Source organism: Ambystoma mexicanum, chromosome 3q (assembly GCF_040938575.1).
Source record: "Ambystoma mexicanum isolate Mex_15411 chromosome 3q, UKY_AmexF1_1, whole genome shotgun sequence".
NCBI classification, from domain to species: domain Eukaryota; kingdom Metazoa; phylum Chordata; class Amphibia; order Caudata; family Ambystomatidae; genus Ambystoma; species Ambystoma mexicanum.
The window spans coordinates 352,790,826-352,804,775 of NC_090926.1; the positions used below are offsets into that span (position 1 = coordinate 352,790,826).

The window sequence follows — 13,950 nt, forward strand, 5'->3', positions numbered from 1 at the left end:
GCGATATTCCTGCAGTGACTCCCGCCAGCTCATCAGGTGCCTTCCCGTGGTCCACTGTCTGGGCCTCAATGTTCCCAGCGGGGAGAACGCTCTCCTAGGGACGTCCGCAGGGGGGGCCCCCTAGACCGAGGGACCGACCCCTCGGGCAGACCCGTCCCGGGCCGGCACCAGCCGGGGCTGTAAAACGTTGCCGGGGGGGCGGGCACACGCCCCACCGTCACCTGGTGGGGGCCTCACACCCTGTCCAGACTCCTCGTGGTGGATCGGGGCCTCTGCTGGGTGCCCTTTGGAGGGGCGCCGGGGGCCCGATAGCCCGTGTGGTCAGTTTCGTGGGTTTCTTAGGTTCCGCTGGGGGGGAGGGGGCGATCCAGTGCCCGTCCAGCGGAGTCCCAGCCGTTCGTCCGTGGCTTGCTTTTACTGGGGGGGGGAGTGGTGGGCCACCCTGGTAACCCCCCTGTCTGATGATGCTCCTGCGTTGGGGGGGTGGGGGGGGCGGCTCTCACCTCCAGAGCGATCCGAAGGCCCGCACACCCGCGGGGAGCGGTCCCAGGGCCTCCTGAGGTTCTGCCGCCTTCTTCTTTCGTTGGGCTTATGGCAGCCCGCGTTTGAGAATTCGGGGTGGAGGGGGGGCTTCCCGCCTCGCCTCGCTCCGTCTGCCTCGTTCGGTCTTCGTGGGTGGAGGGGAAGGCACGGGTCCCCAGAGCCCGCCACGGGTCCCCGGACTCCGGGTGGGTCCCGCCGTCTCCTGTTCGAGGGAGAGTCCCCAGGCTTGTTCCGCCTGGCCGGGGCGAAGAGCGTGGGGGGGGAGGGCGTGTCTCCCAGGCCCCGGCGGTGTCCTCGGGGAAACAATGCCCGTCGTGCTCGGGGGGGGGTGGGCGCCCGGCGAATTCGTTGGGGCGGGCCCGCCAGGGGGGTTCGGGGGGGGCTCAATCCCTTGCCGAAGCCCAGTCACGGCGGGAGCTACGCACTTAGGCAGCCATTGCCTGTGCGCCCCCTGGTGGCCTCCCCTACCAGTGATATTTTAATGTCCTCAGTGTCCTAGCTATTTAAGTCACCTGAGGATGTAGGAAGTGTCTGTGTGCCATCCCAAATAGGTACTTGCTGATTTAGAGAAACTAAAAGTGTGTATTTTGGAGTGTATTTGTAAGTTACTATTATATTGCCACTTCTGAAGAAGGTTTATTCAAGCTGACTGTTAAATAAATTAATAACTGTTTAATTCAGAAACCTTGAGTGTGTTTATTTGGATACTTGTCACTGTTCATCTCTGTGTAACTCCCCTACAGCTCACATTGACCCCTCTTGAGATAAGCCTGGCTGCTGAGCCACACTACCAACCTGTGTAGTACAGACTTATACCAAAGGTTGGGCTCCTATTGCTAAGAGTCAAGGTTGTTTTAGTGCAACCAAAGGGTACTGCTCCAAATCTTGCCTAACAAGGGTAGTTTAGAATGGAAAGGGGACAAAAGGGTCCAAAATAAACTACTGATGAAAGCGAAAGTTGAGCAGTACTTAAATGGACATGGGGCAACTATTCAAAGAGGCAAGTGTTTTTTTTTGTTTTGCTTTGAAAGGTCTCTATGTTTTATGTCGTGTCCTGAACAGGGGCATGTTGCACAATGTACAATATATTGCACCTATAATATTTCCTTTATAACCGGTTCAGTAAGAGTAGCGTACGTGTGCATTCCATGTGTTATGTAATTGTCAAGAGGTTCTTTTATTGTAGGAGCACCAGATCAATCCATTTCAGGTGAGCTTCATCCCAGTGATGATGGCCTTGATCTAGTGAGGATGATGTTGAAGTGACACTCATTTTCAAGGGCTTGAAAAAGGGAGGTATATCAGGAAGTGCCACAAGATCTGTTTTGAGTGTAGGTTGGATGAAGTTGAGTGGGGAATTGTCAGCAGCGACCAATTCATACTACCTTTAATTTTGAGGTAAAGCTTGATTGACCTAGCGGATGAGGGCCACATGGGTTCAGCATGGCAAAAATAGTTCTATGGGAATAATTATCTTAGACAGATTTAACAAGGAGCTGTAGCTAATTAAGGAACTGTGTACTTTTTCTTATGAGCGGCAAGCCAGAAACTGTGTGCACAACCACTTATTTGGTAAAGATTACTGGTAAAGTGTGGTGCAAGTTAGTTTTAGAGATGATGGGTCAATTTAATGTTTTTGGTTTTGGCCTGTGTGCCTCTATGGAGTATGCGGATAGGGATAATGTGATGACTCCTAGAATTGTCCCTTTTTTGTTTTCATGTATTTGTGAGGACAGGCATACCTACACAAATAGTGATTGGTAATTGCGTGCACTTGTGGTAATCCGAAATAAAGTATTTCTTAGACGATGTTGCTAATGTGCATTGCCACACCAACCTGTATCATCCTGTATCATCCTGGTGACAATAGATAAATAGATTACACAATGAGAGCATATGGTTAGTAACGGAGAATGGGTTGGATTGGCAGAAGGTCTTAGGAAGTTGTAACTCCATAACATTTCCTGGTTTACGGTATTGTCGCCAGAAAAAGCTTTGGATGTGTGCATGCATAGTGCAATTTTAGAGACAGGAAAAAGTTGGAGTGTCAACAGGTTTGTTGAGGATGAGGTGACTAAGGGAATCACTGAAGAGGAAACTGGATTTGAGGGACTGGTTGATGGTGGACCATCTTACGCTGTTGCTTTAATTTAATAAACAATACAAGGGTGCAAGAGTGATGCATGTTTGAACCCAAAATAGCAGTTCCATGACAGATTGTTCTACCAGCACACATAACTTGCAAGTGAAATTTGTTGATCATCTCATTGGTAGAATTAGACTGGGTAGGGGGATTAAAGTTGCAACCTACTAGCCAGCCATAATAGTCACTCTTCGCCTCAATGCTAAAGATAGACCCAGCACACTGTTTCTTACTTGCCAAGAGTCAAATATCACTAGCCACAGGCAAGTGGTAATTGTGCACCCTGTGTGTCCTAAAGGCCCAGGTATGGAAAGTATATGTATGCCAGAGTGCTAGAATAACACTGGACAACCTGCCCTATTGTTTTTAAGACCTTGAGCTGTGCCCCGACCATAGTTGGTAAAGGGATGTATTCCCTTTGCACAAAACATGCTCTTTGCTTATTCCTTCGCCTGGGCATCAGAAACTGCACAATGCCATAAGTGTCGTCTGGATCTTGCAAGGAAATCAAAGTAACCCCAATGCATGAAAGCTGTTTGAAAATGAAGCCATCTGCTGATCAGAAGCACTTCACATTTAAGGATGATCAACCACCCAACCCGTCCAATACAGAAGTTGTCCAAACAAAGAAATGGCAGTGATTTACTGCGGTGTATTGGTAAACTGGGAGAACGTGCAACTCCTTTTTCTGTTCTTGTAAATCGTATTAAACGCCTGCATAAAACATTTTATGGATCTCTCATCCATGATCCAGGAATCTAGAGTTAGAGGTTACTTTTAGGAAGCTCGTCAATCGGCACCCTTAATCCATGCATCTAAAAATCCACTGCCATGTAGGCCATGAAAACTTTTGTATAATGATGCAACATAGACCCTGTTTCTTAATTGTCCTAAAAAAAAAAACCTTCCCTAAATCAAGGTAGGGTGGTCTCAGCACCGGATGTACTCTACGCAGATGAGCTGTTTGCTTGAACTGACAATACCTACTTATTAATGAAGGTGCAAAAAGTGTTCCTTTATTGTATGTAGAAATCAATTTATGCTGTAACAGGATAAACGGATCCGGAACAGAGCGGTCCATTGTCTTAAATGCTATGGCCTTGGCATGGGCCTAGCATGGGCTTGCTTCCGTATCTTCTTGAATGACCATTTTCTTTGAGGCGCTTATCATGGGTTTTGCAAATGAAAGCACTGTGACAATTCTATTGTACCCAGTTCTGGATATGAAGTACCTGATGTGTGTATTCCTTTCACTAAACTGTGGACCTGCGTTGTTCCTAAACCCATGTTTTACCGGCTCAGTGCATCTATCCCAGGACGGTAGACCAGTCCAGTCCGGTAAAGAGTGCAAAGGAGCATAGTGAATATTGGAGGATTTTGTATGTAGACCTTAAACCAGGGACCTGCAACCTTCGATTGGCAGGATTTAACTTTGGACAAAAACTCTCAGTAGTAAGGTAGCATGATGGGGAAGGTGCAAAAAAATGGGGAGAGCTGCCGCTTCCAGACCCCCTGCCTTTGAACCTTTCTTCTTTCCTCAGACTTGATGATTAACTGTTTACAATTTCTCTTGGTGTTCTTTTGTTATTTATTTTTTTAGTATCTGAAAGATGGCCAGTACACCCCCACTGCCGTTCTGCAAGAAATCATGGCTGCCACCTTCCCCACAGAGCTGTCTGAGAGGAAACAAGTCCATGAACTGGAAATGGCAGAGCTCTCAAAGTAAGCTTCTGGCTATACGTCAGCCATTCCCTTCAAAATCAACTTGGATAGGGACCTATCTATATAGAGAACAGAACCAAATGACATGCATGTTTCACATAGATTGTGCGAAATGTATATATTTTTTTAATCTTTGCATAACCAAATGTATGGTCTAAATATTCTACTTTTTAACCCACTGTTAATGATTTTAAAAAGAGTTACTATTGCTAACGTATAGCACTCACCACAAACTCAACCAATAGTGGGAGTACTTTTCTGACTTTTATAGGGATCGATGCAGTTTTGAAAAATAATTAATGACCGCAATATTGTACCCCCAAAGTGGGCCACTGTGATGTGAAGTCACACAGCCATCAAATGTACATGTACGGTGATTCCCACCTCTTTTGCTCCCACTGGTGCGATTTGTTCATTACAGACCTGTTGCTACAAATCTGATAGTTGTGTTGTCACAGATCGCATTGGTCTCCTATGCTTTTTTTTGCCAAGTTGATGGTATGGATGTTGCTGGTGAGGCCCGATCGCTGGTTGTCTCCAAGATCTACTAACCTTTTGATTGTTAGTGCAGGTGTGTAGCAGAAGGGATATGTCAGATGGTTCTTGTCTCCATACTGTGGTGATACTTTTCTGTTAGTTTAGCAGCAGCAGCAGCAAGTTGGTTGATTCTGGTTTCCATACACTGATGGCATTGGGTTGCTGCTTCACTGTTTGCTGGTACATGTGTGCGGCTGGAGAGCCTTGGTCATCTATTCTTGATTTCCATAACCTAGTCTTTCCTTGATGACCTCGCTCCTCTGACCCCTTTCCCTTACCCTCGTGCACAGCCTCACCACCGATGTCCCCATCTTTGTCTGCACCCTGGCCTTCCCTGGCATTGCTTGCCCGCTGCACATCTTTGAGCCTCGCTATCGACTGATGATGCGTCGCTGTCAGGAGACTGGCACCAAAAGGTTCGGCATGTGTATCTACGAGCGTGGTAAAAGGTGAGCATGTTGCAGTGTGCCTCAGTAATCCTGGTCCCTCCCTTCTTTGCTGCTGCCTCCCCATGCTTTCCCCTTTTGGGCGTGAATGCTGGATTTCGTGACCCGATGCTGTGAGAATGGTGGAGCGGTGAGATTGAAAACCTTCACAGGCCCAATACTTCTAGGGCAACCTCACCTTTACGAAATAGTGGACTTACTGTTTTGAAGCAGCCGTGCCTCTTCTTGCTCAGTTTTTTTTTCATCCACCTTTGCTCCAAACCCTTTTGACGTGGCTTTCAACCAAGCTCAGGCTGTCTTATCTTACTTTTTAAATCTTTATATGTTTGTGTCAATATCCAACTCCTCTCGTTCTCTGTTCTATTCTTCAATGCGCTTTCTCGCTTTGCCTGTCCCTTCTCATTCTTTTTATTTCTCCTACTCCTGTTCATTTCTCAGTCCTTAGTGAATTTTACTTTCTCTCCCAATGTTTCCACCGTAGCACCTTAGTCCTCGTTCCTCCTCCCTTGAGCTACCCCTCCATTGACCCCACTCTGATCTACCCTATATTGTTCCCAGTGCTTTAAGTGAGGTAAGAAATTGAGGGGTGGGGGAGATCCTCATTTGGCGGCGTGGCTTGCATCATGGGTGTGGCCCAGGACTTTATGGCCGTCGCCTGAAGACGGACATGTAAAAATGGTCTGGCCTACATAAATGCGTATTGCAACACATTCTGCTTGCTACATTCCTTAAAGTATCACAAATCAAAGCTCAAGGCCATAAAGGCCAGCGAGTGACCAGAAGAAGCTGGCATCAGCAGAGGACCGCTGCGACCAACATAAGGAAGGGAAAGGTCATGGGTGGGCCAGCAGGGTTTTCGAGTCTAACATAAGGAAGGGAAAGGTCATGGGTGGGCCAGCAGGGTTTTCGAGTCTGAAGCGGATTGCAAGCTTGCAATGTTGGATCCAGTCTGTGAACTGAACATGCGGCCGCTCCCCCCACAGGGTGCCCCCCATCCCATAGAACAGGCAAAAAAAATAACGTTTCCACATTCACCATCAACAACTCCATCACGAACAGTGCCGGAAAAGGAAACTTTTTACTGTGAATCTGATCCCATCACTGAGCTGGGGTGTACGGGTGAATTAATCTCACTACACCCTCCTCCCCTCAAACATTTGCCTCTCAGGAGATTAATCATTACCAACTGGAAAATAACCCAAGGTAGAGGCATTTCCCCTAATGGTCCTGCGCACCTTTTTTAACCTTAGAAGCTATATTGCAATAGTTCCTGCAGAGTAAAACCCTAATGAGTGATTTCACAGGCATCGTGTTTAGACCTTAGCTTCATATTGTGGGTAAGTGCCTTGTCCCTGTACCTAACGACCTAGCTTGGAATCCCTATTTAAAGAAGTCCAAGCACTAAACCAATGGAAAGGGAGCACATGGATTTTTCCAGATACTAGATCAGGACAGACATTTTTTTGCCTGACCCCGAATGAGGGAAAATCATCCCAATTCCAGAACTGCTTATGGATCAAGGTGAGAAGCACGGGCTATGGAAACACTGCAAATAAAGTAGGAACAGAGCATTGAAAGAGAGAGCAAAGGTCAATGAGAGCCATGAGGAGAAGCAGCTATGCATTCTTCCACCCATACATGTGTCCATATATGCTATCTGTGTATCTGTCTATATGCTGCTAGTCTTTCTGGGTCTGCAGTTCTGCCTCTGTTTCTTTAGTTCTTTTGACCTCTGCTTTCCCTCCCTCTTCTTATTGTTGTTCTGTCTAAACTCCTCCTTTACTCCCCTTTTTCTTTATAGTTTGTCTGCTAGCCTAGTCTCCTCCCTTTTTGCTGTTTCGCCCTCTCACTCGCTCCATGTCCCCTCTCTCAATCTGTAGTTATGCTAGCTAGTCTCTCTCTCCTCTCTCTCTCCCTCTCCCTCTCCTTCTCCCCCTCTCTCCCTCTCTCTATTCCTCTCTCCCTCTTTCCCCCTCTTCCCCTCTCTCTTTCCCTCTCTCCCTCTCTTTCCCGCTCTCCTTTTCCCTCTCTCCCTCTCTCTCTCTCTCTCTCTGTAGTGCTAGTCCTACTGTCTCCCGCTTTCTATCTCGTCTTCTTTGGAGTTCTCTTGGAGATTTCTATCCCTCTCTGTCTCTTGCTCGCTCTTTCCTTCTGGTTGTACTTCTGTCTGCCGGCCTCTTCCTCTCTAGCTCTTTATTTGTATTTTGTCTCCTAGTCTCACTCTCTTTTCCTTCCATACATTTTTAGGATGACTCTCGTCTGCATGTCTCTCTCTCGCTCTCCGTCCCTCCGTCTTTTCTCCAAGTCTGGTTCTCTTCTTGCTGCCTCTTCTCTTTGTTCAAATTTCTCCCCTGTCTCACAGCCCCTCCCTTCTTGCCCTCCCTCTCACTAGGTCCTGTCTAGTAGCCCCAATGTCTCTCTCTCTCCGTCTCCCTCCCACCTTCCTTCTCTTCGTAGTTGTGTTTGCTTGTCTCAATGCTTGCCCTCTCTGTGAACTAATGTGTTCTCTCTCTCTTTAGGTCCGTCTGCTAGTCTCTATGGTTCTCTCCCTCTCTGTAGCTCTGATTGTCTGACATCATCATCCCTGTAGACCATGTTGCCCATGTCAGGAATGCATGCACAGTGGGGGCAGCCATGGTTGTGTCCCCTCTTCTCTCTGCCCTCTGATCTCAATTACAGACCCAGCTCACACTCTCTTCCTGCCATTGTTAGTCAAACTTTCAACACCGTGTCGTGGTCCATGATGATTTGCAAGTGGGCTCCATAATGATCCATGGTTTACCAAATAACATCAAAGTGTAGTGCAGGATGCTTGTCACCTCCCCCCCTCTCCTCCGCACTCAAGCAACAATCGCATGTCATTCCGGTACGCAGCCAGGCATTGTGTTTCTGGAGTTGTGTAGCTTTTCAAAGGCTGTACAGATCCGCTATAGATTAAGTGGGTGTCCTCCATAGTCAGGAGTCTCATTACTTGGTTTCTAGAAGCTAGTGCCTTAAACAGATGTATTATTATTATTCACTCCAGAAACATCCTTGTTCAGCCGGCCAACAAACTGGTTTATGTGCAGTAGCTGCGGAAGGGCTGTCTGCTGCAGAAAGCTCTTGAGAAAAAGCAAGCGCCGGACAGACTCACTGCAGGACTTGCTGAAGGAAAGAGCCAGACTCCCCTTCTGCAGACGTGTGAGGTGCTCGCGGGCCTTCCTTGGTCACAGAGCTACATTTATAGTGCGCTTCTGTTACTTGCTATTTGACTTTTATAACCAAACACCAGTAGTTACTTGACCCTTAAATTACTGAATTGACAATGTCAATATAGTTTCAATATGCTTACTTCGGAAACAAAACATTTCTATCGTGCAAATGCGAGTCAGATCCGGAGGAGGGGCAGTCCCACAGAGACTAACTTGATGCGGTCGGTGTGCAGCTCCAGGCGGGACGCCTTGTGGTCGGGGAACGGCATGGCTGCAGCGTCTGGGGGAGGGGCACCTAAAGGACACAGGATTCCACAAACCCCCACCCACTACAACACAAGGGTCGCCCGGCCTTTCACGAGGATCCAGGGACTCTGGTTACTAGTCCTGTGCACTCAGCCCGGGATGCCCCACAAAAGCGTCAACCCCAGGGGAAGGGGCACATAAAGGAGACAGGATTCCACAAACGGACATGTAGTGTCCTGTAGGTGGAACTCCTCACGCTCTCATGCGTTCCCTCTCTAGAATGAGGCGGACACGAGAGCTGGGGTGCAACACGTCTTGGCTTTATTTTACATCAACCCTAACTGCCGCTCTGCGCGGTAACCCCTCCTCTTCCTGTCACGTGGGGCGCAGCCCACTCAACAACTAAAACAAAGAGAGAGGACTGTTCCTCTCTTCGATACACTGGTGACGACACCACACCCTCCCGTCACTAAACAGTCAGTTGCGTTCTCAGCCCATTTCTTCGATGAGGCGAGTGGGCATTCTCCTGGTTCTCTGTGGACGGTGATCCACGCTTGCAGAGGGTGCCACCCATTCTTCTGGTGTCACGTCATCTCCAGAATCTTCCCTGTCTCCCTCATACGGGGCGTCCCAGTGGGAGAAAGTATCACACATACTTGACTTTCTTGACTGATGAAAACCAGGCATCCTTCTAAAGTGCGAAGAGTTTCGCGTTATGGACCGGTGGTCTCCTTCAGCCGTGATGAGCGATCCTTTCTTCCTAGTGATGATGAGGGGCTCCTCATTGAACGGAGTTGCATTCTTGCGCTGTTGCTGCTGTCGGACCACAACCATGTCCCCTGGCGCCAGGTCGCTCTCTCTGGCTCTGCGCTTGCGGTCAGCCGCTTCCTTCATGTGTTCTTTCATGAGGGAGTCTCTTGTTCTCATCTCCGCGTCCTCTTCGTACTGTCCTTCATGGTCGGGTGCGTGCGGTAGTCGCGTTCTGATCATTCGTCCGAACATCACCTCCGAAGGTGACTTCCCCGTGGTGCTGTGTGGGGTGTTCCTGTAGTCACGCATAAGTTGGTACAGCATTTTTTCAACAGGTTCACCTGTAAGGCGTGCGATCTGAGTTGTGCGCTTGATGTTGCTCATGAATCTTTCCACGGTGCCATTTGCTTGAGGCCACAAAGGTGTTACTTTGCGATGACGGAATCCCATGTATTCTGCGAATCTTCGAAAGTCTTGTCCCGTGAAGGGTGGTCCGTTGTCGGACTTTACGACCTTCGGTATGCCATAGATTGCGAACATCCGATCCAGTGCCGGGATGGTGTGATGTGCAGCGGTGGATGGGATGATCTGTAGGTCTGGATATCTAGAGTACTCGTCTACGGCTACCAAGATGTACTCACCCCTTTCCATGGGCCCAAAGTGGTCGATGGCTATCTCTTCCCATGTTCCTTCTGGTAGTGCGGTCATTCTTAGGGGTTCCGGGGCTGTGTGTGGCTTTACAATGGCACAGGTGGGACAGTTTTGTAATAATTCTTCCACAGAGGTGTCAAGTTGGGGAAACCATAGCTTTTGCCTCAGCATCCTTTTGGTGGATACAATTCCCCGGTGTCCTTCATGAGCTAGCTCTAGCACCTTCTGGCGTAGGTTTCGTGGTATTACTAATTTTGTCCCTTTTAGTAGTAGTCCTTCCTCTGATTTCGCGAGTTCTTCCTTTACGGCCAAAAGGCACGTGATGTCTTGTTTGATATCCTCATTCATTGTTTCTCGAATCTGTTTTGCATGTTTCCATCGTCCTGTTTCTTGGCACCTCAAAATGGTTTGTATTCCCTGATCCGTGTTGGACTCTCTCGTTATCTGTTCCATGTCAAGTCCTTGTGGTGTGCTGCTGTGAATAACATATCTGATGTATTGATCAGCAATGGATTGTTTTGGTCCGCTCTTTTCCTTGGGGTGCCGGGAGAGGAAATCCGCGGGATTTTGTTCTTTCCCTGGTCGGTGTATGATGGTGAATCGATAGTCCTGCAACCTGAGTGCCCATCTGGCTATCCTTGGTGGCATTTTGGCTTGTGGGTTGCCGTAGATGAAAGTGAGTGCTTGGTGGTCTGTCACAACCATAAAAGGTTTCCCATATAGGAAGAGGTGAAAATGCTCGCAGGCCCAGACAACCGCCAGTCCTTCCTTTTCTGCTTGAGAATAGGCTTGTTCGGTTTTTGATAGGCTTCGACTGGCGTACGATACTATGTGTTTCCCGCCTCCATCTTTGTCATCTAGTTGCGTGAGAATGGCGCCTAGCCCAACGGGACTGGCGTCCACGACGAGTTCTGTTGTCTTCTTGGGATCAAAGTACGCCAGGTATCGGGCGTCCGAGATGCGGTCCTTGATGATCTGGAATGCTTCTTGGCATTTGGTTGACCATGCAAACTCGGTGTTTAGTTTGGTTAGAGCTCTCAGGGGTTCACTGATGGACACGAAATCACATATGTACCTCGTGCAGTAGCTTGCGAGCCCCAAGAATGATCTGAGGTCCGATGTTGTTGTTGGTGGTTCAGCTTCACGGAGCGCACTGACCTTTTCAGGGTCTGGTGTCATGCCCTTCTCTGAAAATACGTGTCCGAAGAATCTGAGCGTCTTCTTGCGGAATTCACATTTTTCTTTGTTGAGTGTTAGCTGGGCTTCCTCTAGAGCCATGCAGACTCTCATCAGAGTGTCATTGTGTTGTTCCTGAGTTTGGCCGAAGACTAGAATGTCATCGCTGTAGTTCAAGCAGTTGGGCACATGCTTGATGACATTGTGGATTTCTGCTTGAAAAATTTCGGCCGCTGAGGATACTCCAAAACTGAGTCGCTTGTAGCGGAACAAACCTAGATGGGTGGCAAAAGTTGTTATGTATCGCGAGTTCTTGATGAGCTCCAGCTGATGATAGCCTTTGTTTAGGTCTAACTTCGAGAATATTGTCGCCCCATTTAAGAGATGCACCATGTCCGTTATCCGGGGGGCTTGATGTCGTTCTCTTAGGATGGCTTCATTCGGCCTTCTCATGTCTACACATATCCTAATGTCCTGAGATTCTCTTTTAGGTACTGGTACTATAGGAGAGACCCATGGTGTGGGGCCTTCCGCGGGTTCAATGATGTCGGCTTCTAGTAGCTTAGTTAGCTCGTTTTCAACTTGCTGTTGAATGTTGATGGGGATGCCCCTGTAATGCTGGGCTACTGGAGGGATGTGGGGGTCGATGTGAAGTTCAATCTGTTTTCCTTTTAGTTTTCCTAGGCCTTTGAACAGTGCCGGGAATATTTGATCGATGCTTGCCGTTGGATCTAGGTACTTGTGCACCATGAGGCGGTATAATATGTGAATGAGTCCCATCTCTATGGCTGACCGATAGCTCAAGATGCATCCGCTCTCGGTGGCGGCTTCTAGCACGTGCATGGGGATGCTTTTCTTATGTTCCTTGTACTGGCATGATGCCATGAAAAACCCTTTGCAGGCTAGGGATGTTTTTGAGCCATAGGGATAGATGAGGGCTCGTGCTGGCTGTAGGCGAGGAGTGTTCGGTATGCTTCGGTATACTTCTTCGCTTATTACATTCACAGTTGCTCCCGTATCTATCAGGAATTCTGCAGCTGTTTGGTTTATTCGTATTCTTAGCATCGGGCTGTGCTCTTTGGCCATGTCGTTTCCAAGGGCGTATAGATATCCCTTTTTCCGCGGTGCTTCTTGTTGCATTTCCGGTCTGCGGGATCTCTCTTCTGAGGATGCGCTTGACACACTCTCTGACTGTGATTGTTCTATGAGGCATCTCACGTATCTTCTGGGTCGCCGTCTTGCTTTTGGCTGGGTGGTTTTGCTCTCCCTCCATTCTCTCCTCTCTTGTCTTCTTTCCGGTTGGTCGTCGTGAGGACGGCGCCGTCCTTGTTCCTGGAAGTGGTGTGCTGCCCTGTTGTGGTGAGAGGGTTGGTACTGTTCAGGTTCCATCGAGGGCTTCCCATTTCTGCCAGCCCCTTTCATTTTGCTGCGAAATATCAGGCATACAGACTTGTAGTGGTTGTCGCCACCACATGCGGAGCATGTCTGTCCCATGGCCGGACACGTCCCTTCGTGTGGGTATTCATGGCCGCACCTGTAGCAGAAAGGATCTTGATTGGTTCTTGTCGTACCCTCCAGCTTGTTTATGCTTTCTTGTTTGCTGTGTGTGATCTTTATGTCGTCCAGGCCTTCCACTTGCGCTGCAAGGGCAGCGTCGGATCTCGCTAGGCGCAGGATTTCTTCTAGACTTCTCGGCTGTTGTAGTAGTCGCCTCCGGAAGTCCGCGCTTTCGCACCCCACTATGATTTGCGACCTGAGGGCCTCCTCGTTCGAGTAGTTGTTGAAGTCACAGTGCTTCATTTTTGATTTTAGCCTCATGACGAACGCGTCTATGGATTCTCCTTTGTTTTGCTTGGTAGTGTGGAATACATGCCGTTCGTAGTCTACGTTTGTGTGAGGCGTGAAATACTCTGTGAGCGATGTCTTTAGCTTGATGTATGTATCTATGGTGTCTTCCGGCATTTCCTCAAGGATATCTCGTACATTGGAACCAACCGCATGATTTAGAAGGTTTAGTTTTTGTTCGTCCTCCAGTGGTCCAGCTGCCTTCAGGCATACTTCAAAGTCTCTCAACCATCTTCTCCACCTTGACCCCAGGGTGCTTGTCTCTGTGAGGTCAAAATTTGCTGGTAATTGGGCCAGCAGGCTGTCCGTCATTTTTCTGTGCGGGGACGCTGGGGCGGAGGATCCCTCCTCTTGTGCTGGTGTCACTGGGACTGTGAGTGACACCCTACGGGCTGGAGTCGCTGTGGCGGTGGGTGACTCCTCTCCTGAGCCACTCATGAGCTTGACCTGGGCTTGCCTGTTGTTTGCGAGTGCGATGGCGTCTGGCCGCCACTAGGGGGCACTGCGTTGGGGGATTTGCTCTCCTTGTGCCAAAACCGGGTGTGGATGGCTGCGTGGGGCTCTATGAGGCCTTGTAGATGTGCCTCTTGACTCGCTGCTTGCGTTGGGGTTCTTGCTTACCCTTTCATGCAGGTGCTAGAAGTGGGCACACTGTGTCCGTTGCCGTCGGCGGGAGGCCAGCGCTCCTCGACCGCCCGGT

At 48.8% G+C, this 13,950-nt stretch overlaps 1 protein-coding gene across 4 annotated transcripts in view; it reads left to right on the plus strand.

Annotated features, from left to right (window-relative positions):
• Window positions 1-13,950, plus strand: part of LONRF1 (LON peptidase N-terminal domain and ring finger 1) — a 272,719-nt gene that overhangs the window by 211,401 nt on the left and 47,368 nt on the right. For 3 of the 4 annotated variants that reach the window (XM_069653983.1, XM_069653982.1, XM_069653985.1), the window contains exons 8-9: window positions 4,287-4,408; window positions 5,236-5,394. In XM_069653983.1, coding sequence (XP_069510084.1) covers window positions 4,287-4,408; window positions 5,236-5,394 — 281 coding nt within the window. The remainder of the gene's footprint in view (window positions 1-4,286; window positions 4,409-5,235; window positions 5,395-13,950) is intronic. The other variant, XM_069653984.1, reaches the window with a different exon arrangement.